General features: G+C 38.1%; 1 protein-coding gene across 2 annotated transcripts in view; it reads left to right on the top strand.

Annotated features, from left to right (window-relative positions):
- Window positions 1-16,600, top strand: part of FAP (fibroblast activation protein alpha) — a 70,977-nt gene extending 54,377 nt beyond the window's left edge. For both annotated transcript variants that reach the window (XM_005671884.4, XM_085001274.1), the window contains 6 exons: window positions 5,399-5,453; window positions 12,607-12,706; window positions 13,770-13,834; window positions 14,337-14,409; window positions 14,672-14,745; window positions 16,203-16,600. In XM_005671884.4, coding sequence (XP_005671941.2) covers window positions 5,399-5,453; window positions 12,607-12,706; window positions 13,770-13,834; window positions 14,337-14,409; window positions 14,672-14,745; window positions 16,203-16,304 — 469 coding nt within the window. In that variant the 3' untranslated portion in view covers window positions 16,305-16,600. The remainder of the gene's footprint in view (window positions 1-5,398; window positions 5,454-12,606; window positions 12,707-13,769; window positions 13,835-14,336; window positions 14,410-14,671; window positions 14,746-16,202) is intronic.
- Window positions 16,601-24,802: the final 8,202 nt, after the last annotated feature.

Genomic DNA, 24,802 nt, shown 5'->3' with positions numbered 1-24,802 from the left:
ATCATTAGTCTTAAAGGAATAGTTTTACCCAATATGAGAAAATATTATTTGTGAAAGAGAGCTAATAAATGTATAGAAAAATGATTTTATAGTGAAAGTTGATAAAGATGTTCCTTCTAATAGCCTTTCATTAACATGGGTCACAATTAGCAGAAAAATGTGTATAACTCTAAGTATGGTCTGTAGGAAACTAGACGTCTGAATTTGCTCAAGCCTTGTGGATTCTACCTCATAAATTTAGAAATGGCTCAAGAGTTCTTCAGCTCCTTGTATTTACAGGTGTTAGGTATTCTTTTGTAATTAAACTAGCTATGTTAGGATGAAAGTGTTTTCCTATTTTTACTTGACAAAAAATTCATTTTTCATATTAGAAATTACATTATGAAAACATTTAGAGTAAAGACAGACTCATAATCTGAGTTCTTTTTCCCAACTACATTCTCAACCATAACTTCTGGCTCAATCATCTTTTCCTAAAACATAAAGAATACAGTCACCAAAATTCTTCCTGATTTGGAAACACCGTGCAGAAGAATCTGGATATATCTATCTAGCTGTTGAATTTCTATTATTACGTGTGAGTAGGTAAAGTTAGGGAATAGTAATTTGTGAGTGTAAAAGTTAATACAGGCTGATTGAGCTCTTAGGTGTGGATCTATGTCCATGTGTGACAACTAAAGGTCAAACACTGTTTCATAGCAAAGAGCAATTCAGAAAATTCATTAATACTTTTATCATCTGAATATCATTAATAGTTATTGATTTCAACACAGCATAGACAAACACAGATTGTATTTAACAACTAGGAGCCAGGCCCAGACAACACTTTTCTGTATTTTTGTCTTTAATCGCAGCAGAGAGTTTAAATTCACAAGTAATAATTTTTTAAAAAGAAGTAATCATAACCCATATGTTTTCAAAATTTTCTTTCATTCGGTGAATGATAATACACACACATAAAACATTCAGTTGAAAGCAACATCAATTTGAGTAAAATCTGAAAAATTAATAAGTAAATTACCAAATAACACTACACAGTCTGTAGGCATCATTCACATCTAGCTTCTAGGATGGAGTTTAAAGCTCTTACAGATCTAGATTTTTGGCCTTTCCACTATTTGAACTTGTTTGGGAGAGTCATCTGCTTGCTGGAGAATCACAGATTCAGTTTCTCATATAAAGACTGTGGTATACCTTAATAGGAATATTTGATCAGCATTGAAGACTTAATTCTTCAAGGAATTGGTTTTGGCACTGTAGGGCCATTTATTTTTATTTAAACCAGCAGTAAACACCAAGGATATGTAATCCTAGGGGCTACTTCAAAAGACAGAGATGTCAATTATGGTTTGTAATTCAACTTTCCAAAATTGGTAGTTAAAAGTGGTTTGTTTTAGCATTGGTTCAAACAATTTTATCATTAATGTCATACATCATTATATTTTTGTGCTTTTATTTTCCACCAAAAATGCAACAATCTTAAGAGGAGTACCACAAGAAACAGAACAGATTCTTTTTTTTTAAATCATATTTTTATTATAGCGGATTGACAGTCTTCTGTCAATTTATGCTATACCACAAAGTGACTCAGATACACACACACACACACACACACACACACACACACACACACACACACACACATTCTTTTACTCATAATATCTTCTATTATGTTCCATCACAATTGATTGAATATAGTTACCTGGGCTATACAGCAGAACCTCATTGCTTATCCAATCCAAATGCAATAGTTTGCATCTACTATAGCTTCTTAATGTTTTTCCTTGGGTAACATGAAAATTTAAACCTGAAACCCATGCATAGACCTTAACAAAAATTGTTATTTCTGATATTCAACATATAGGACCCAAAGTCACAAATTCTATTGATTTTCACAATAACATAAATGTCTTTGGACTTTAGGATTGAAGATGGGCCAGAGGTGGTGACTGGCTACCTTCGCCGTCTCTGAGCCCTTTTTAGGATGGAACCTGAAGAAGTTCTTCCTACTATTGATTAGGCATGTGTTCATTCATTGACTCAGATTCAACAAGAGATAAAATATTAACACAAGCTATTGCAGCGGTCTGTATAAACTGTGTAATGTGCAATCTCTACTTTCAATGCACTTACAATTTTTGAAGAGTGAATACACCACATGCACTAAAGCTACAACATGGCTGTTAGATGGAACTTTTGTATTCACCTTAGTGAACAGGGATGGCTCTGTGGCCCCAGCAGAGCACATATACAACAGAGGAGATGCCAACTGGGCTGGCCTTGGCTTTGCTTGAAACTATTATTCTGAAGAAGTGAAAGGGAAGGCTTGGAACCCAAAACAAGAGAAAACAATAGCTAAAAGTATAGATTTATAGTGATAATTCTGGGATTCAATCATGTATCTATCCAAGAGATTTTTTTGGAATCAGACTCTGAGTGTCTGCCCTGGGGACTTGGGATTGTAATTCCTCTATGGTAGCCCTTCAAATTACCTCCCCCCAAAAGAATGAAATTTTTTTCCTTAAATCTCTTACAAAGTGCTATCTGGCTAAATTTTTTACATAGTAAAAGGAAATCATATGATTATATTTGGAAACACTGGTAAATACTAGTCAGAGTCAAGAAATAGATTTAAGCAAAGCAAGCAGGAGAAAAAAAAAAGAAGCCCTACAACTTTATCAAATTTTGACTATACATAAAAGAGACCCCCAGAGGAGATATTTGGGAGTCCAAAGCTTAAGTAAAACTGAGATCTGCTTTCTTCAGGCTCCTCTGCGAATGGTGTGTTTGTGAGACTTGAAAACTTCAGTAGTTAGAGGGTCAAATCTGCTTATTTGTGTGAGGTTTGGCATTTTAGACATTCCCACAATTTTGGCATTGTATATAAATTCAGGATTAGTGGTAAGGAAGAATTATACAAGAAAAAAAATCTCATATCATACTTTATACATGGTATCAATAAGAACATTTCCAAAATAGAAGAATGATTGATCACTAAGGTTTCCAAATGACCTTTGGTCTAGGGCCATTTTTATGAGAGATAAGTTGTTAAATCCAGTCCAGTGCCCCAAATTAGAAAAACATGCCTTTTCATTTGTTATTAGCATTTTGTTGATTTAACCACATTATCAATAGTATTTCTGATAACCCTCCTGGAAGCTCTTCAGAATTTGGAGGTAACTTTTATAGAGCCTTGTTGATCTCAAAGTGCTCAGATTATCTAGCTAACCTTTAACCTAGTTCTGCCACATTAAGTGTTAATGTTTCATTTCCATGTTAACTATTGCACTATCATTTCCTGTAAATGTCATCCTTTCAGAATAAACCTCGGAAGGGAGCAGTTAAGAATTTCCTGTTCTCGTGTATCACCTGTTATTTGCTTTTACCCCAGATGCAAGGCAATATGATTGCTAGCTTCTGGGAGATCATAAAATCACGATTGATTTTTATGGCTCAGAAGGGTCTTCAAGCACAAACAGCAAGATTATTGTTGTGACAAAGAAAGTGCACCTTCTTTTCTTTCACTTGGCTTTTGAAGTTTGTGGAAGAGTTGCCGAAATGCCACAATTTGCCACTCATTTCTCTACCTCCACACAGGTAGCAACTTGCTGTTTGCTACTGCATTTCTCCCCTGTAGGCTCCTCAGTGTCCCTCAGAATCAGTGTCGAGTAAGCTGTGACTGACGGGGCTTCTTCCCATCTGTTGGTCCCGGGCATCTGCCCAACTCTTCTACAAATTAGAAACATGCATGTTGAATCCATGCAACAAGCAAAATGGTCACTGTGAAATCCCTTTAAGAAATCCCATTATTCAACTGAAGAAAATCATTCCGTCCTAGTTCCAGAGAAGAATGAGAAAGGGCATTAAGGGCACTTAAGGCAACAAAAAAATAGTATTTTTTTTCTGGGGTCATGAGTGTGACTTTGGTCTCTTTTCCCTCTTTTCCTTCATGGCCCCATCCAGGTTTCTGGAATGGCTCATTCACTTTGCTTTTTTCCTTCCACTGTCTCTGCTTCTCTGAGAGTTTCTTGAGTTTAATCAAAAAGTTCCCCCAATAAATCACACTTGCTCTGGAACACCAGAGCTCATGGAGGCACGGAATAAATTAGCCTCAGTCATTCTTGTTTTGCACCAGTGAGGCAATTAGATTTCTGAGGACTTCCCAGGACTTTTTAACGTTTGCCCTTCAGCATGGCAGAGGTGGCTCCTGAAGAGAGATTTCAAACTCATTTTCAAATGGAGACTCTTTCTCTGAGGGACTCCAGTGCATCATGTTTTTCCTCTTAAAAGATACATAAAATTGTCCACATCATGATAAACTGAAGGTACCTAAGTGCGAAATGGGAAAAGGATGGATATTTTTCCATGGATGAATGTGACCAAAAATGAGACACTGATTATTATGCCTGTCGACCTAAATAGAAGGTTAAAATGAGGCAAGCTCACAATTGTCAAAAAAATAAGAACAAAACAAAGAGTTTATTCAGAATAGCAGAGGAATTGCAATTCTGGATTCATGAACTGTAGCAATCTATAGGCCAGTTCATTGAGGGTTCAGGCTAGGCTGTATTTATAGGCAGGGAATATAAAGAGGGGAGAATACAGTGAGAGTCTAATAAAGTCAAAAACAAATAGATCATCTTTGAATACTCCCCAAGCAGACAAGACAAGTCCAGTCATACAAAGAAAGCTCAATTCAGCATATTTTGAGGAACCAACCCATCTTGGGTCGTTTCTTGTTCACATCTCTGTAAACCATAAGCAAAACTTTCCAAGGTTGATGTGCACAACCCCTGACCAACTCCCTATCATTTAAGGAAATATAAATATTATCAGTTTTCTGTAAATCAGGTGTATATGGAAATAAGTCCCTCAGTCATAAAATTTTGTTTTCCTGAGGTCACATGCATGAAATTTTCCATTTGTATCTTTCAGTTTCATTTGAGATTGAAATTCTTTCACATTAACATCTACACAGTCCAAATCATGAGAAATTAACAAAATTGGAAGTAGCAATGACAAAACTCTTTCTCTCAAAAACTGGAGATTTGGGATTTGGTCCTACTCATTGTGCTATTACTTCTGATGTCACTATGAGCCAGTCTCTTAACCTCTCTGAGTCCCAAGTAACTCACCAGCACAATTAGAAAAGTACTAACCAGCCCTGAAAATACTAACTCCAGGGATGTACCATTGAGTCTAAAGGATCCTTTTATCCTTTGCAGAAGACATGGTAATATTCTTTTAATTATTTGTAAATGTAGTCTTATTATGCATGTGTTTAAACAAAGAAACTGTAGCGCTTCTATTAAATCTTTGGATTAAATATGCTTGTGTAATGAAGTAAATGTCATGTGTACACACTTAAAATTCTAAAAATTTGTTTCTTTTACTTTAGAAAATTCATAGAAATGGGTTTCATTGATGAAAAAAGAATAGCCATATGGGGCTGGGTGAGTTGTTTTATATGCTTTATGCCTGTTATTCAGTTCGGCAATCATTTTCAAAAGTGTTCGCTTATAAGGTTTCTCATGAAATGTTAATGTTGCAACATAATTTGATCTGTCAATGGAAACAAGTCAATTTGTACTATCTGGGCTTCAAAGTGGTGGCTTAAGTGTTTGTTCCTTTTTTTAATCATTTAGCTTCTTCCCTATAGCAAATTAACTCATAATTGACACATTAATTTCTGGTATTAGATTATGAGCATACCGAACTGAACTGTATTCATCTGAAGTTTAGTTTCCTTTATTATTTTAGGGTTAATGTATTTCTTTCCTTTTATGTTTCATCCCTTCATTTTTATGAAAAGCTAAGATAAATTTTGAAATTACAGGAACTTTCATACATAAATTCCCTAGGACCCAGCCTTTCCTAGTCCTATCTTGCCCATTTTGATTCTTTTTAGTAATCAAATTCTTTCACCAGATCTAATGTTAATTTGTGCTAATGGGAGAGAAATAATTATTACTATTTATAGGTCATGGAGATAATTTCCCATGTTTGAAGAGCTGAGTGGGTTTTTAAAATACACATCTAGGAGTTCCCTTTGTGGCTTTGTGGTAACAAACCCAGCTAGTATGCATGAGGACACAGGTTCGATCCCTGGCCTCACTCAGTGGTTTAGGGATCCAGTACTGCCATGAGCTGTGGTGTAGGTTGCAGACACCGCTCAGATCTAGCATTGCTATGGCTGTGGTGTAGGCCAGCAGCTGCAGCTCTGATTCAACCCCTAGCCTGGGAACTTGCATATGCCACTGGTGTGGCCCTAAAAAGACAAAAAAAGTAAAAAATAAAGTAAAATAAAATAAAATAAAATACACATTGAAAGGAAGTGGCAGCACTTATCAGTCATAGGCAATGAAGTCACTGAAAAGTTTAGAGAAATATGGGAAAGAGTTTAGATTTGCCCATTATAAATTATGATAATTACACTTCCAAGAAGATTTCCTGTTTCACTTTTTGGTCTGAATTTGTACATTTGCAAGTCAATTTGCAGCCATTTGTGCTTGGGTTGTTTTTCTTGGCTGTTTTCTCTGAAAGCGGCCTGCACAAGATGGAGGGAATGAAACCCGATATTGAAGGGAATCTGCAGGATTCTGCTCCACTCCCAGCTCAGTGACCAGATGAAGAGCTGCCATGAATATGTGGAAAGTTGTTACTTCAAGCCATTTGGTCCTTCTTAAAACTATCAAATGTTAAAGTATCTAAACAGAATGGAATTCAAATGGGTGGAAATAAATGAAATATTTTTATAATGGAACATTGCAGATAAGACCTTTCTTATCATCCATTTTTATGAAATTTCCTAAAGCAAATCCTTGAAAGATTCACATTGCAAGCTGAACACTTGCATATAATCATTAACATTTTGCTTAGAGTTTCACTTTGCTTTTACTTCAGGCTATGAAGTAACCAAAAAGTTGAACTTTTAACTTTATTTCTAGAACATTCTAGCTATAGGTAGGTTGGTAGAGAACCATGTATGTTTGATGATTTAAGAAATCTGCTCATCACATGAAGGAGAGTGGGCCCTATCCGTGGCTCTGTGGCATGTTCCTTTTCTCATTTTTCTGTTTCTGTGATCATTACACTCTATTCGTTCTTTAAATGTCAGTGATTTTCTGGGCCTGGTCTTGATTCTCAGTGTTCTTCACTTCATTGAAGAAATTCATGTGGTTTCAAAGATGACTATGATGGCCAGATCCTTGCCACTAGCCCTCACCCCACCTTCTGAGCTCCACATTTTAAATGCTTACTGATCATATTTCCCAATGGCTTACCAAGGCCTCAAGCTTAACTTGCCCAAGCTAAACTCATTATAGTCTACTTTAAAACAAGTTCTTATCTTTAATAAGGACCTACCACACCCCTGGTCACCCAAATTAGTAAGTTCAGAGGTATTTTCAACATCCCCTGCTTCCAGATGCCAACATTATGTTAGTAAATTCTGTAGTTCTGCCTTCAAACATTTGAATCTATTTTCATCATCCCCGCCAACATTGTTTTAGTTCAAATTTCTTTATATGTAATTTAACCAGAGCTTCTCAAATTTTAGCTTGCATAAGCATCACCTGGAGAACTTGTTAGAAGAGTTTCCAGGGTGCTTCTGATTCAGTACTCCTGGGTGGGACCTGAGGGTCCACTTCTATGGGTCATGTGTTGGGTGGTAGAGCTTTAATTACCCTAATTCCCTCTTAACTAGTCTCCCTGCTTTGGCCTCATAAGCTTCAGTGCTGCTTATGAAGTTGTTATTCCAAAACACAATTCTTATCATGTTACTTTTCTGCTTATACATTTTCTGGGGTTACACATTGACCTAAGCCTAGTGCCTGAACACACTTCCTTGCATGCAAGGTCCCTGGCAATCTGGTTGCCACCTACTTTTCTAATTTCCTCTCTCTCCACTTCTCTCCACACCTTATGAATAATATGACTAATGTCTGTGTTTCCTTGTTTCCATGAGTTACAATCCTATTCCTTGTACCTGCAATCTCCATCCTCTTCTTTCATTCTCCATGTCTTTCTCTTTCCAGAATGAAAAAACTCTTACATGTTCTTTAAGACCCACCTCAGATGTGACTTTTTTTGTGCTCCAGTAGCTCTTTATATTGCTCTTGTAGAGGTTACCATGTTTTATCTTGTCTGTGCATTGGTTTCACTCATGAGAATGTAAGCCCATCAAAGGAATGGACTTTGTCTTTCTTCAGCTTTGTTTTTCAAATGTTTAGCACAATACTCAGCCATCTTACACATCTATAATGCTGTTTAAACATTTAAATCCTGTAAGTCAATGAATTTAATCCTTTAAATCAGTGTTTCCTCAAATGTGTTATATCAGTACCAGAAAATTTGGGGGGGTGTTCTCTAATAATGTCTAATAATTTGTTATATTATGAAGTCTATATAATATGAAAATATAATATGAGGTCTATAATAATGTATATAGGCTCTATGGAACAATAGTAAAGAATTCTGATAAATTTTGTTTAATACAGTATTACCAAAAAGTATTTGATTCCATGGACACCTCTTTGACAGTCTTGAAGCCAAAAGGAGTGGAATTGGAACCTTACAAAGATACTCTTGGCTGCAGAGTGAAGGATGGTTTGATGGGGAAGGAGTGGTCTAAGGGGCTAGGAGAACTACAATACTGGCAACAAATACCAGAAGCATGGATATAGGCAGTGAAGCAGGGGGCAGGAATAGGTCATAGCTCTGAGTGTTCTCTTATAGTATAATATGCAGAGACCTATATGGGAAATTGGAGAAGGGAAGAGAAAGATATTGAGAATGACGACGTGGGTTTGTTTAGCCATTGCTGTGTTCTATAAGTATCTTACTCCACGAAGCATTAGGTACCTTAGTGGCCTGAGAAATACATTAACCACACTTTTTTCTTTCTAGTCGGTTGATCAATGATTGCAAATCCTGCTTTCCCTTTGTTATCCAGATTAAGAAGGGAAGGAGAAGGGATTTTTATCTTGCTCTTTCATTTTTCTGGCATACAAACTGAATTCCACTAGCCCTGCTTTTAGCTGCTTATTAGATAGCCACTCTGTACCCAGCACTATGCCTAGGAAGTGTCTGTGATGACAGTGGTTCTGACCAGCAGTTTTGTCCCTCAGGGGACATTTGGCAATGTCTGAGACATTGTTAGCTGTCAGAACTGGGGCAGTGTTACTAGCGTCTAGTGAGGAGAGGCCAGAGATGCTATTAAATATCAACAATGCACAGGACTGCACTCCACAAAAAGAAAAAAAAAAAAGAAAAAGAACTATCCAGACCAAAATGTCAACAGTGCTGAGGTTGAAGAAACCTGATTTATACAAAGAAAAATTGAAGCAATTATTCTGACAATTGAAGAGCAGCAGGGGTTTTGCTTAAATTATTAGAATAACAACCTCATTTATGGGCTTTGCTTTGTTAATATAGACCTAGCCAGGTGGTGTTGAATAAGCATTAGTTCATGATTTAATCTTAGTTCCTTTCTCTTCCAGTGACTAATTATAAGCAATTTGAATTGCTATGTGTGATCAACGATGTAAAAGTAGGACAAATGCACCTCTAATGAGACTATATTAGACTCTGAACTTAAAACTTCCCAAAGAGGGTGGCCTACTGTAGGGCTTAGAGAAAGTGGAATGATTTGCAGTCAGGCATCCTGGGGCTGAGTCACAGCTCCACGGCTTACTATAAATTTAGCCTGAGCCTCAGTTTCCTCACCGTGAAATGCAACAGTCATTTCCTCACCAAGTCACTGTGAGAGTTAGATGAATTAATAGGAAAGTCATATATTAAACACATATTATTATCTTCCTACTGTATTTCAGTGCTAAGGATACATTCATTAATAAGACAGACAAAAATCTCTACCCTTTTTTGAGTTGGGGATGGGGGAGAAAGTCATTAAGCAAGATACACAAAATGTAAAGGATGTTAAATGATGATCAGTGATATGGAGAAAAGCAAAATAAAAGGAGCAAGGAGCATGGTACAGGGTTGGTGCAATTTTAGATTAGAACAAGTAAGAATTCTTTTTTTTCTTTTTCATTAAGACTTAAAATGGGGAAAATGTGAGCCATGCCAATTTCTGGGGAAAGAGCATTCCAGGCAGAGGATGGCAGCATTTTCAAAAATCCTAGGGTTAGATCATGTTTGGAGAGTTCAAAAAACATCAAGAGAGCCAGTGAGCAAGGGGGAGGTGGAAGGGGGAAGAAAGGAGACTATGGGACCAATTGCAGTAACCTTGGCCATACAGACATTAGCTAGTCATTATTATCGCCTGTGGGTAACATGTTCCAGTGTGCATTCTAGCTCCCATCAGAGTACCATTCTATACATCCCTCAAAACTCTGTGCCCTTCTAAGAGTGTTTTTAAAGATATCCCTCATTTAAACAAAATGGCAAGGCATCTAAGTGCAAAGGACAAAATTCTAGAATTCTCATGGCCAATCTGCTCCGTGGGTTCTTTTCTTGCTGCAGCCACCCACTCTGCCTCGGAGCCCCACCCATGGGAGAGCAGAAAAAAGTCAACTCGGGTGATTTTTTTCCCCTCTTTATTTCTACAATAGAAATAGCTTTTCTAAGCCGCCTGCGAATTTAAAGTACACCTTCTTTTGTTGTGCTGCTGCTACATTAGTTTTGTTTTTACAAATCCCTAGAGACAATTTGCATTCATCTTGGAAACAGGAAGATTTTATTTAGATACAGCACTGTTATCTAATCACTGAGTAAATACAGATTAATATTTTTTGTAATTCCTGAGATTTGGGACAGAAATGTTCAAAACCCGTTTTACTATATGCAAAGGCTTTAACTTCAAATATCACTCTATGCTATTTTCTCTTCTGGTGCATAGGAGAGGAGAAGCAGAATCCAGTATTATACATTACAGCAAACACACTTTTCCAATAAAACTGTAAACAGTAATAATATTTCCAAAGGACTCAGGCTTTCTCTACGTTGGCTTACACCTAAAATTAAGAAGGAAGAAGAAATCTTTCATTTCAGTAATAGTTGTTGCTAACCTACTAATCAAAACAAATTATTTTTACATTATAAGTGAAATTTGATCCAGATAGAGAATTTTCACTTATCAAAATGATTTTTAAACCCACATGTCCCTTCTGTTTTTAAAATATATTTTTCCCCTATTAAAATACTTTTTAGTTCTCTCTAAGTATAATAAAAGGAGGTCATGGTATAATTGGAGCTGCCTCTTTTAGTGTGTGTTTTGTAGCCAAGGGTCCTCAATAAGATTGGAAACCTAAAACTGTAAACTAGTTAGAGCATTCTTCCTCTAACCATTGAATTCAGCAAAACAGTTTCACTTATTCCTCCATTCCATGTATTTCATGCGTCAAAACTAGACCCAAGCCACTGACCTGCAGCCTGCTATCACCGTGTGTCTGTCTCATCTCTCCTCTGCCCTGTAGGCTCTCACTCCACCCTCTTTCACTCTCTCTCAAGACTGCCTGCCTTTTTGGTGGCAAAGGATGATTCAATCTCTTGTGCGTGACCCGAGAGCAAGAGATTTCCAATAGTTTCTGGTAATAAGGTCCTAAAAACAAGGCACGCCCTCAGTTAGAGAGTCACACTGTCCTCTTGATTTGTAGGGACTTTTCTGTGTTGGGGAAAGAATAAACACTGAGATATAAATCCCTTCCTAATCTAGCACATACATTTTGGGAGGTCCATGTCCCAGAACACTGCCTAATCCATATTCCCAGAAGAAACATCTCTTTTCCAGCATGTTAAACACAGACCAAATCTTTCTCCCAGCAGGAGAGGCAGCTTTATTGTGATACTCTGTTCATTTCTCCATGTTTAGGGAAAGGTTCAAATATCCAAGTGACACAGGAACACATCTCCTCCTGTCATCAGGGTCACATTTCTGTGTTAACTACTGATTCCTTGGGGAAGAAAACTGATGAGTGCTGAGCCTGCTCCTGACTCTCTAATTTGTGTCCTCTCTTTATTTCTTTGTTTTTCCATTAGATTGAGGAGGGTGGAAAACGTGAGATTTTTAAAGACACCAATGACTTTTCTGCCTTTGAGCTGCTATGCTCAAACAGAAATCCTTGAAACAGAATATATAACTCTACCTTATACACAAATTCTATCCAAAAGGTTCTTATGTTCTTCCCTTGCTGTTCTGTTATGAAAATAAGTAAATCCACAGATGTAAGTTCTACCTCACAGGACTTTTGCACCCTGAGAGAAGTATCTTGCTTTTTCATTTTGGAAAGGATCTTCTTCTTTTGTGAATTTCTTTTAAGTAAAAATCCTGTTTTTGGCCTGTAGCAAGGCCCTGGTTGGAAAGGAGGGGCGATTTTTGCAGAAAAGTTGCAATTATATCTCTCTCTTAAACTGCCCCTACCATGTTCTGATCAGCACACCAAGGATTCATAATTGACTAGGGATGAAATTGCTGTTAATGTCTGATGGAGTTTGCTGCCGAGGGTGCAGGACAGACATTTAATCTACCCTTGCCATATTCCCCAGTTCCCATTCACACTTATTTTGAGTAGAATTGCTATAAAAAATATGTTGGAGAGTTTATGAAAGTAAATCTGGGACTGACTCGTAACAATGTTTCTGCAGTCCTATGGAGGTTACGTTTCATCACTGGCCCTCGCCTCAGGAACTGGTCTTTTCAAATGCGGAATAGCAGTGGCTCCAGTCTCCAGCTGGGAATACTACGGTATGGAAACATTTCATAAATGTTGCTGCAAAAACATTTAACACATAATTACTCTATATTTAAGGTTGCTAGGAAAACAAATTATGCAGTAAAATTCACCCCAGCATCTCTGGGAAAAATATAATCTATAAATGAAGTTGTTTATATGATTCATTATAATCATGTTGCAACAATCAAAGAAATCTTAAGACCAGGAAGGAGTCTTCCAAAATCCAACTTATGTTATTCTGTCCCAGAAACCTCATGCTTCCTGATGAATCAAGTCTTTAAAGTCAGAGTTCCCTCTGTTTTTGCAGACACACAGGTGCAGCCTAACTGGATTTTAAGTGCATCTTAAGCAAAAGTCAGGCCAGGGCCAACCAATTCACCTCCATGCCACAGTTTGCAACTGCCAGTCAACATTGCCCCAGAAATCAAAGAAAGAAAAAAGTCTGTTTGAAAAGTACACTATCCTTGTGTGCCTATTTTTATGATTAACATCAATGTAGGATGATTGTTTGGAATTAGCTCTAATAAATGCACAAAAATTAGCTTTCATCAGATCCTCTTCCTTGTGTTGGGGTAGAAATGAGACAGTTGCAATGTGTAGGGAATCTTTATTCAGAGAAAAAAAAAGTGTGTGTGTGTGTGTGTGTGTGTTTTGGGGGAGAAAGACTTGAGGGGACATAATTCTATCTCACATTAATTAAGACATTAATAAATGTACCAGAAGTGGCTGCATTTGTGATTTCTTTTAAAATATATTGAGGTCATTCTATGGGGTTATTCCTAGCTCAACATTCCTCCCACTTAAGAACTTTGGGTAAAAGTGAAAAAGCTTAAGACCAGCCTTTCTAATGTTAGCGCTTCTGTTTCCATAACCTTCTGCATTGCTTCTCCAGCCCCATATGGGCAACTTGCAGAGCAAATAACTTGGGTGGAGAGTTACAGTAAAGGAAAGAGAGAACCTTCCTGGACAGCTCCGCCTGGAAGATTGAGGAGCTGTTATCCAACTTGGGGGTCTTGTTGGTTAGTGAAATGACACACATCATGGGAAAACAACATATTCTTGTGTATTTTACAGCATCTATCTACACAGAGCGATTCATGGGCCTCCCAACAAAGGACGATAACCTCGAGCATTACAAAGTAAGCTTTTCCTGTGTTATTGAGATCATTCATTTATTTCAGATGTGCTAAATAATTGTAAAGCAATCATTCGGAATTTACACTTTTGCTGGGTCCCCAAGCAAATAAGATGATCTTTTGTCAGCTGCAAAACACCTCACCAGAAAGGAATTGACTCCTTTTGGGTTTGATTTTTTTCTTTCCTCATTTTCCCTTCCCTAACCTCCCTTTTCCTCATCCTCCTCCCCACCCCCAGCCCCTACACAGCTTGAGCGGGCATCATTTATGCCTAAGGTCTCACTCATATGTAACATATGACACATAAACGTTCAGTTTTTCAAACTAAGAATCAGATGGAAGTAATGCAAATGATGATGAAAATGTGTTTCTCTGACTCTTAAATATTTATCAACCAAAGCAATACATAATTTCAGTATTGGTGCTAAGTCCATTGCACAATGATTTAGCTAGTTTTCTATTAGAACTTGCAGCAACTAAAATGTTAATTTTTCCTCTTTTCCAGAATTCAACTGTGATGGCAAGAGCAGAATATTTCAGAAATGTAGACTATCTTCTCATCCACGGAACAGCAGATGGTGAGGTTTAAGCAAGACTCTTACACATAAAAATACTGAGCCAGCATCACTTTGTTTAAGAAACATTAAGCATCCTCCTATGCCTGTGCTCAGGGTCAGTACCTAAGAGTCAGGGACATTTCCAGAAACGAGTGTGATTACTCACTGCTGACAATGTCAACTGCATGACTAGATAATTGTTGGTGTTCATTTCCAGGCAGTACATTGTCACTCTATGCTTTCTGGTATTTAACAGCACTTCAACTCTCTCTCTTTGTTGCAGATAATGTGCACTTTCAAAACTCAGCACAGATTGCTAAAGCTCTGGTTAATGCACAAGTGGATTTCCAGGCAATGGTACATAATTTCATTTTACTCACGTTCACGGCCTTAGACCCCTAAGCTAAAAAGCAGAATCTTCTTATTTATTTATTTACACTAAAACCTGACAAATAGGCTGTGAGGGAGAGTAGGCAGAACATTAGCAAATGAATCCTGGATATTTTATAAACTCCTCAAAGGACACTAGGCAAACCATGTCACCTTTACTGATCCCCATCACGTCCTATATAAAATAAGGGCGTCCACAAGATTAAATGATCTTCTAGTTCATATCGCCCAGTAGTTCTGTGATCCTATGTACATAAGTAGCTGTGAGCTTAGAGTCCCGGTAAAACCTGAGTGTCCCGAAGCAGCTAGAAGATTTCTGTTTATTCAGGAAGAAGCAATCACAGAATATTATCAGACTTCAGAGGCTCCCTGAAGTCAGGCAGCTCCACTTGGAGTTAAAGAATCCTTTCATCTCTGTGTTCTCAGTGTCTGGAACATGTCTGGCTCATCACAGACACTCATATTTTTACTTAGTGAATGAATGAATGAGTTAGCTGTGAAATCCAGCTGCACAAGGAATGAGAAATGGATACCGAGAGAAAAATTAGGCAAAAGCCAAAGCAAGGGAGACTCTACCCCTGGGAGCTGCCCTTCCCCCTCTTCAAGGAGCATACAGTCTCCCTCAGCTGCTCATGTTGCACAAGAACCTAGAAAAGGAAATCCCCATCTTTTGGAAATTTTTTAAAAATCATTTACCAAAGGCAAGGTGAGATTTTTCTGAAGTTTTTTTAACCCCTCTTCACCCCATTTTTTTTGTGGTGACTCCCAAAGTAAATTCAACTCATTGGTATGTGGCGTAACATCAATAACTAGTAGCCATTTTTATTCAGTGAAAACATTACTCTTAGTGGCATCATTCCAGCAATAAAGTTTAAATTTATAATACCACTTCCCTGGATTTTTTTTTTTTTTTTTTAATGATACTGTGTTTAACTCCTAGGAAGGGTGTTTACCATGACATGTGTTGTGAATTTTCTGCAGGAGAGGAGAGGAGTTAGATTCAGAAGCTAAACGCTTCATGGAATTTTTGAGCTAGAAAGCGCCTTAGAGAAAATCAAAACCAACCCTCTCATTTTTTTCAAATGAGGAAACCAAACTCCAGAGAAACAAAGTAATCAATTCAGCACTTCAGCTCAGGAACTGGGCCTGCCTCCTGGTCCCCCAGGATGTGGGCCCCTGGGAAAGCTCAGGCACTGAGATTGCAAATAAAAGTTTGAAAAACATGAGACGGTAGTGAGGGTCAATAAAAGGGCTTTATATCTTTCTGTTCCAGAAGTTTGCATGTAAACTGTTTTATTTATGCAAGTATTCTTAAATAGAATTTCATCCATGATGTTAGAAAAATTATCAGGTCCTGAGAGCACAAAAAGTCATTCCTCATATAGCTGTAAGAATAAAATAGGTTTCTTCCCTTTGTGTTTCAGTGGTACTCAGACCAGAACCACGGCATATCCGGCCTCTCCACGAAGCACTTATACACCCACATGACCCATTTCCTAAAGCAATGTTTCTCTCTGCCAGATTGAAAACGATGCAGGTACAAGATTGTATTACAATCTGAACACTCCCTATAAATGCCCCAGACCCCTGGCTTTTTACTCTTTATGCTCTTAAATGTTGGTATAAACAACTAATGAATATTGTTCTAAAGGCTGACAGAAAATTCAGAGGACTCAGAAATTCATCTTAAATATTGTTTACATTTTTCTGGCACCCTTGGAAGAAGAGAAAAGGAGGCCAGGACTTTTGCTTTGGACACAGGCAGTGTTGTAGCACTTGTTTGTCTGAAGGAAAAAAAAATAAAGGCAGAAGTTGAAATGCTGTTATTTTCTCTGTGTGCATTAATTTCAGGTTCCAGTTTCTATCACTGAAAGAAATCCTTGTGTTTGAAAAATATTGGGGTGGTCATGGAAGAGAAGAATGTAGAAGCAATTTTGGATTTTTGTAATTAGAGCTCCAAATGCTGGAACAAATAACCCTGAGTGTGCAAAAGCATTGTTCAGAAATCAGGTTGGTGACGCGCATAGTAGTAGAGGCACCCTGACATTTGCACCCTGCTGTCCCTCCCAGAAATGTTTATCAAATTTCTCCCAGAAGATTTCTTCAACATTGCCAGAAGCATTTGATAAAGTCAGAATTTTGAATCCAGGCTCCTTTTAAGAAATGCTTCAAATTTGGAAATGTTCCGATTTTGTATCTCTTTTTAGAATGAGTAATGGTAACTGTTTTCAGATTGCTAAACCACACCAAACTAAATAAAACAAAAAATTAAATAAGATGGACATCAATAGCTGGAGAGGAAAAAATGTTACATCTAAGAGATATTCTGGGGTTTTAGTTCTATGTTAAAGGGTTTATTTTAAAAAGAGAGGGAGAGAAAAAAAAAAGAAAAGAAAAGAAAAGAAGAGCCATAATGCCTGCAATCCCAAAGGCAGTTCTCTGCCAGTAACTGTCCCTTCAATTAGAAACGCAGGCAGCTTGCCATCTCTGTGATTGCCACAGAATTAAAAAGATCCATACCAGGTCACCAGAAGATATTTCTTAAATGGATGTTGAAAGTATCCATGAAGCCACTGCTGGGGACTTTCCACTGACATGGTTCCAACATTGGATGCCCTGGGGTCATTCCTCCGTAGCCCTAGCTTGATTCTTCCCAGTTGCAAGTAGAAGACCTCCTGCCTTCTGTCATGCTGTCTAGTCAGAAGCACCAATCCAGAAATGGCCTCTTGGAGCAGGGAGAGGCCTCCAAGGTCCTACACCACAGACTCCTCTAGAGTTTTCAGCCTTTCTCAGTCCAGAACTCCTTCTACTATGACTTTCTGAAATCATGCCTCCCACTCAGTCCATATAGCACCACCTCCCCTGTTAGGAAGGGTATTTTGTGAAGGTCAAGGAGCCTAGGCAATACCCTCCCAGATTCAGGACCAGCCACAGCCCCTCTCTGTATGTCCATGAAACTGCTGATGCCCTGGGGGTCAGAGGAAAGCTACCATCCTCCCTTCTTGCTCAGTACAGAGCAGCCCCTGAAGCAAGCCCAGGTGATTTCCACATAACTTTCTCCCCATTCGCTTTCTCCAGCTAGGAAGTGGAAACTAGCCAACAGTCATTTCCTAACTCTCTGTCAAGAGAGACAACTAGGCAATGACAAATAATAAGAAAGTCTCATTACCCCCAACTTCTTTTCAGCCTTTGTAGAGTATGCAAAGCCAGCGTTTAATACTAAGGTGCAAAAGTGGTCTCCAGACTCAGGCCTTTGTTCTCATTGCCACAGAAGAAACTTCCACAAGATAGATCCCAAGGAAAAACCTCCACGGTCTACAAAATAATATTGTAGGAGCCCATTGTGGCTCAGTGGTTAACGAATCCGACTAGGAATCATGAGGTTGCAGGTTCTCAATCCCTGGCCTTGCTCAGTGGGTTAGGGATCCGGTGTTGCAGTGAGCTGTGGTGTAGGTTGCAGATGTGGCTCAGATCCCACATTGCTGTGGCTCTGGCGTAGGCTGGCAGCAACAGCTCCGATTGAACCCCTAGCCTGGGAACCTCCACATGCCATGGGTGCAGCCCTAGAAAAGGCAAAAAGACAATAATAATAATAATAATAATAATAATAATAATAATGTAGATATTTGATGTATAACATGTTCATCATCACAGAAAGTGCTTTTGGATGGTACTATCCTGGAAGAATCTTCGCAGACCATATCTTGGAACATAGCATATGGTAGAAGCTCACCAAGCATTGAATGAGTGAAGGACTCATAAAGACTTGGGTTTTCTATGTCACTGTTGATGCAGCTTTCCTTGACCCCCTCAGGTAGATTCATCCAAGTGCTCCTCAGGACTATTTATTCATTCATTCAGCAAACATTTATTGAGTCTGTCTGTATACCTGACATTGTGCAAGTCTTTGAGGATACACAGGAGAGCAAGGCAGCAACCAGAGTGGCAGGCATGTTTTGTTTTTTTTTTTTAATGATCACATTTTGTGCAGCTTTGCTAGGTTTTTCTTTTGCCTTGGAAGATAAAACGTACATAAAGTACAAAGATTTTAGGAGAAAATATCAAACTAAAAGGGATGATTAAAGTCTCACTTTTTCTATTTGTAGTGAGTTGTAATAATAACTATCCCTTGCCACATTTATTCTTGCATATGAGATTTGGGGGGGAGGATGTCCCAACACCCTAATTTATGCTGTAGAGTATAATAATCATATATCACAAACTTGAGATTTGCATGCATTCATTCAACAAATGCAATTGCAAGCCATTGATTTAGGTGCTATAGGTGACCCCCCCACACACACAAAAGACATGTGTATTAAACAGTAGGCATGTCTAGAGGCAGAACCTAAAGCTTGTAAAGATGAGAAATGAATGTAACTACACTGCAAATTCAAACGAGATCAGCCCTCTGGGGGTGGGATTCTAATATATGTAAGAGGGAAACCATAAAAAAATGATACCATCTCAAAATCTCAAGTTTTAATCCTGAATTGCTGGCCTTAGAGCTATTTTTAAAGGTTTCAAAATTCAAAGTGACAATTGAATATTTATTAGAGTGAATGAGAAAGAAAGCAAGAAAATGGGTATTTTGTTAAATTTAATACAAATGAGGGAATTTTAATTGAGAGTTAAATTTAAAAAAATCTACTCCAAAGTATAAAGTGTATGATTTATTTCCTTCAAGAAACATTTTTTGAACACCTATGCTGTGCATGGCAGTATCCTGGGATGTACTGCAGGGGTCACAAAGATGAATATATCTGACAAGTTCTCCATTTCTAGACTGCTTCAGTAAAGGCAACTTAACGAATCTGATTTTCCCAACATTTGAGCATTTTTCAGAAACTGACAGATCTTTATGCAAATGTTGTTGCCAAGCTGTTTGTAATGGTGAAATTATACTTTGACAGTAACTCTTTAAAATATATTAAACCCAGCTAAGGTTTTTTTTGAAATGTTGCCAATTAAGTGACTTTAATGAGCTTCTTGATGGTAATGTAATTAAAATTCAGATGTTCTAATTGTAAAAAAAAAAATACAGTTCTGGGAAACTTAACAGTAAAATAAGCAAATGTAAAATGAAGTAGGGCTAATTTAAATGGTGATTATGTGGTCTTCTGAGAAGATTCTACCAAAACAATGCTTTCAATTATCTTGTTTGTAAAAAAGAAAGGAGGCATCTACAGATATCTTAAATGTATCCAATAAAGCAGATATTTTATCTAATAAAACAGATTTTAAAATTCTGAACACTGTGAGTCATTCTCAGCTTGTGAAAGGAGAACTGCTAAAACACTTCCTTGACTTTATGGACAGGTACCTTGGCAATCTGAAGTGAAATAATTTCTAATTCAGGGAGAAATGTGTGCCTGGACCTTACCAAGATATTCACAGGGAAAAAGATCTGGCTCCTAGCAAAAGTCTCTATTGACCACCTGCTCAGATTATTGGCATGTGACACTAGCATGCTAGTCGCAGACACTTCTTTCTAACACACAGGTAATGTCTTTGGCAAGCTAGAGCAGTGTGATTTCATTCTATTGGCCTCTAATTAATACTCCATCACTTCCTTGACTTACATTAAAAACGCCTTTGACAATATATGAATTAACAAATATTCATTGATGCAACATTACATCCTTTGCTGGGTAGTTACAGAGTCCATATCATATGTGTCAGAGAGGGACAATCAATGCCACCATGATTTGATGACCCGCCCCCTTCTTTTATAATTACTAGTCATGGACAAGCAAATACCGGAATGCCTTTGCTAGCCATGAGTTATTGGGAGCAGGAATTTTTTTCCTCGTTGCAGCAGGTGAATTGTTGAATAAAGTGTTTCTTAATGAAACACTTAAAATGATAGAAAATTGTTTGTATGCCAAAAAACTACTATCCATTCATGCTTGATTCAGTTTGTTATTGAAACATCCTTTCAGGTATTTGTGGACATAAAAGAAAATTTTTGATAGGATATAAATTTTGCTCATATCACACTCACACTAAGCTAAATTTCCAGCTCTAAGAGATGATAAAAAGTGATGATGCTTTGATATATGGTAGTGCCAACAGGAAACAATGCTACTCTCATTTTCTTTAGAAGATTAGAGCAATACTTTGCAATAGTGTAAATGCTTCCCTTTCAAATGAAATGCAAGATAGCTCATATACCAATTCTTTTAAATATGCTATGTTGAGTATCACTTATTTTAGAGGTAATGAATGGTAGTGGGTAAGGGCACAGATACTAAAGTTAGTCTACCTGGTTTGAATCCCAGCTCAGCAACCTACTATTGGTAACTTTGGTCAGCTTTGATACCTTCTTTTTATTTCAGTTTCCTTGTGTATGAAATAGGAGATATTAATAGTTCACCCCATGGCATTGTTTGAAGATTTAAATTAATTGTTATTCATAGAGCTAATAGTGAGTATATAGTAAGTATTTTGGAAGGGTCTGCTAGATACATAAAGTGAGCCACTTTTTAGCTGGCATTTTCAGTAAGTTAATTTTCAAGAAGTTAGTAGTCTGCATCAGAGGCCAATAGTTCCTTTCCTGTGTCAGTACATTTAGTATATATGCCAGGATCATCCATCACTTATAAATGAATCTCTGCCTTTTTCTGAAATAATGCAGCCTTTTAGGAAGAACAAATGAAGAAGTCAAGGAAGCTCATGGATCTTAGAATCTTGAATGAGAATCTTAGAATCTTTTTTTTTTTCCTTCAGTCTATTTAGGGCCGCACCTATGGCATATGGAAGTTCCCAGGCTAGGGGTGGAATGGAGCTGCAGCTGCCAGCCTACACCATAGCCACAGCAACACAGGATCCCGGCCACATCTGCAAACTATACCACAACTCACAGCAAGACTGGATCCTTAACCTACTGAGCAAGTCCAGGGATCAAACCTGTGTCCTCATGGATAATAGATTCACTACTGCTGAGCCACAACAGGAACTCCAGGAAGACAGACACAAGGGAAATGTGTGCTTGAACATGGACAGTTCCTCACCCCCCACCCCTTACACACAACCTATAAAGTCCTGCATAGTTCCTTCTGTTCTGGCCCTGTCTCCGTCGTTCTCTTTGCCCTCCAAACTCCAACCACACCAATCTCCTCACTGGGTTTCATGTGTGTGTGTGTGCGCAGACCAAGCTTACTTCTGTTTCAGGGCCTCAGATGTGGATTTCTCATGTTTTCATTTAATTGTTCCTTTCCATCTGGGTCTCAGCCCAAATGCTTCTACCTTAGAGAAGATGTCTCTGGATTTAACAGTCACTGAACTTAATGTTGCTACTTCCGCCACCAGAGACCTCCAACCACAATATCTAATTTTGTTTTCTTGATAGCACTGTAGCTACCAGAGATTAGTTTATTTAGACAGATGCTTGTTACCTATTTCTCCCACTCAGATATAAAATCTCTTTGCACAGGGACCCCATGTGTCTTTTCACCTCTCTGCACCCAGGGCCTTAAAAGTCTTTGGAATAGGTAGGAGGAGCTTTGTAAATATTTGCTGAATGTATTCCCACATTCTGTGAATAGGAAGGCCCATGAAACTAGAATCCTTGTGTGTAATCTCACAGTGGAAAAATACCTCACTCTTTCTGGAAAGGAGTATGTAATAGAAACTTGCCCTTTCCCCTTCAAAGTAAAGAGAAAGAAAAAAAAAAAATTCCTGGCAGCAGGTGGCCCTAAGTTAGGAGAATAAGGTTAGGGGGGACAGGAATCTTAGCCAGAGATCTAAGAAGTTCATCTTTAGAACAAAAATAATTTAGTTTAGGAAATAGAAACCAACCCACTGAACTGCCCCTAGATGACACTGCAGACTGGGGGAGCTTGGCACAAAATGTTCAGATTGGAAAAATTCAAAAGGCTCTGGAATTCTATTGATTATTTTCTCATCTTTCATTTTTTAAAAAGGAGTTTTAAAAATAGACTTTCCTGGAGTTCCCGTCATGGTGCAATTGTTAGCAAATCCGACTAGGAACCATGAGGTTGCGTGTTCGGTCCCTGCCCTTGCTCAGTGGGTTAACGATCCGGCGTTGCCGTGAGCTGTGGTGTTGGTCACAGACTCGGCTTGGATCCTGTTTTAGCTCTGGAGCAGGCCAGAGGCTACAGCTCTGATTAGACCCCTAGCCTGGGAACCTCCATATGCTGAGGGAGCGGCCCAAGAAATGGCAAAAAGACAAAAAAAAAAAAAATAGATAAATAAAAAATAAAGACTTTCCTGAGCAAATAGATTTCAGGTACTCATGTTTTCTTTCACATTGTAAATCAAGGATACTCATGCCTTATTCTGATAGGTAGGTCATAAGTTCAAACCCCGAACATTGTGTCGTTTGGTTCTTTTAAATTCAGATTATAAACTTGGCATCAACAAAAATAAGCCAATGAAATACGTCTTCCAAATGTTGTACATTCAAGATCATATTTTTTTATTTGACCATTTAACATGTATGAACTGAACTTTCTAAGATTTTATTGATGCAGCTGAGTATATGCAAAACTGAGTATCTGAAATTCTATTAATGCAGCCTCGGGTATCTGCAAAACTGCCAAACAGAATCAAGAGAACTGGATTCTCATTCTTAGGATTTGGGCAAGCTCCTTCTTTTCCTGAGATTTCCTTACTTTCTTCATGTGCCCCAGTTACTGGGCTAAATCCATGACTTTGCAAGCCCTAAGAATTCTATGTTCCGTTAGGGATATTACTAGGTAGTTTATAGGACCTAAACCATCTTCCAAAAAGAGACTTTTAGGTTGGATTAGGAGTCAATCCCATGTTTTAATTCACTCTTTCCTCCCCTGGATCTTATTAGCTTCTGGGATGATAATGGTTGCACTGAAGATTTCTGTTTCCTTTCTATACAGAGCTCTCATGGGTCTCTTTTGAGGCTCTATTCATAGAATTTCTCCAATCTTGTGTCTGGAGAAGCACTGAGGTTGATGTGTTCTCCTTGACTTGGGTGGTACAGCTGAGGCTAGTGACCCACCATGGCACTTTGCTTGATGCTGATATGATAATATTCTCAAAGCAGTTGGCATCCCCATCCACCATCTTCCTTTTTTTTTTTTTTTTTTTTTTTGCTTTATAGGGCTGCATTCGTGGCATATGGAGGTTCCCAGGCTCGGGGTCTAATCAGAGCTGTAGCCGCTGGCCTATGCCAGAGCCACAGCAATGCAGGATCCGAGCTGCATCTGCAAACTAAAACACAGCTCACAGCAATGCTGGATCCTTAACCCACTGAGGAAGGCCAGGGTCAAACACGCAACCTCATTGTTCCTAGTCAGATTCGTTAACCACTGAGCCACAACAGAAACTCCATCCACCATCTTCCTTGATGAGATTGATTTTATGTGAATTAAATTGATAATTGAATCTTATATTGGACAAATATAATGGATTCCTTGGAGTAGAGTTCCCAATCTCAAGCAACTGCTGAGGCCAAGTAGGCAATCAGAATGAATGAAACAAACCAAGGAGGGGGTCACAAGTTCTCAGTAACGTAAGGGTAGAACTCAGGCAAACTGGTGAGTGCATCTAAAGGGATAACAACCACTGATTCAAGCTGTTGCCATGTGAAATATAGGCCTATTATTTCCTGATTTTCTTCAAGAGAAACCAGAAAATTGGGTTGTTAAATGTAAACCCTCTCTCAATTTTGAACTCTTGACAACTAATTTATGAGTAAAGAAAACTCATCCATGTGCCAGATTTGGTCTGTGGGTATCAATTTCTATTTTAAGTAATAATTTATTTGCCTTTTTTGAATGTCAGTTACATATCAAGTATTCCATAAATATTATTCTATTTCATTCCCGAAACTACAAAGTGAAAAATTTTTAAATGAAAATATGTAGATTTCTGATTAGAACATATGATACAAATGATGGCACTTAGCTAAGATTCTAGAGGCTCAGATCTGCTGGACTACGGTCTTCCCGCTGCCACCAAAACCCCTCCATGTATTATAGGCAGTGCCACATGTATGGTATTCCAGAGGAGAATGTGCAATATG

Source organism: Sus scrofa, chromosome 15 (genome assembly GCF_054392235.1).
Source record: "Sus scrofa isolate SSC_HxYL_T2T_F1_AM1 chromosome 15, Sscrofa_HxYL_maternal_Yorkshire_Landrace_v2.0, whole genome shotgun sequence".
NCBI classification, from domain to species: domain Eukaryota; kingdom Metazoa; phylum Chordata; class Mammalia; order Artiodactyla; family Suidae; genus Sus; species Sus scrofa.
The sequence above is the reverse complement of the archived record's forward strand: the minus strand, read 5'-3'. Positions and strand labels throughout refer to the sequence as shown.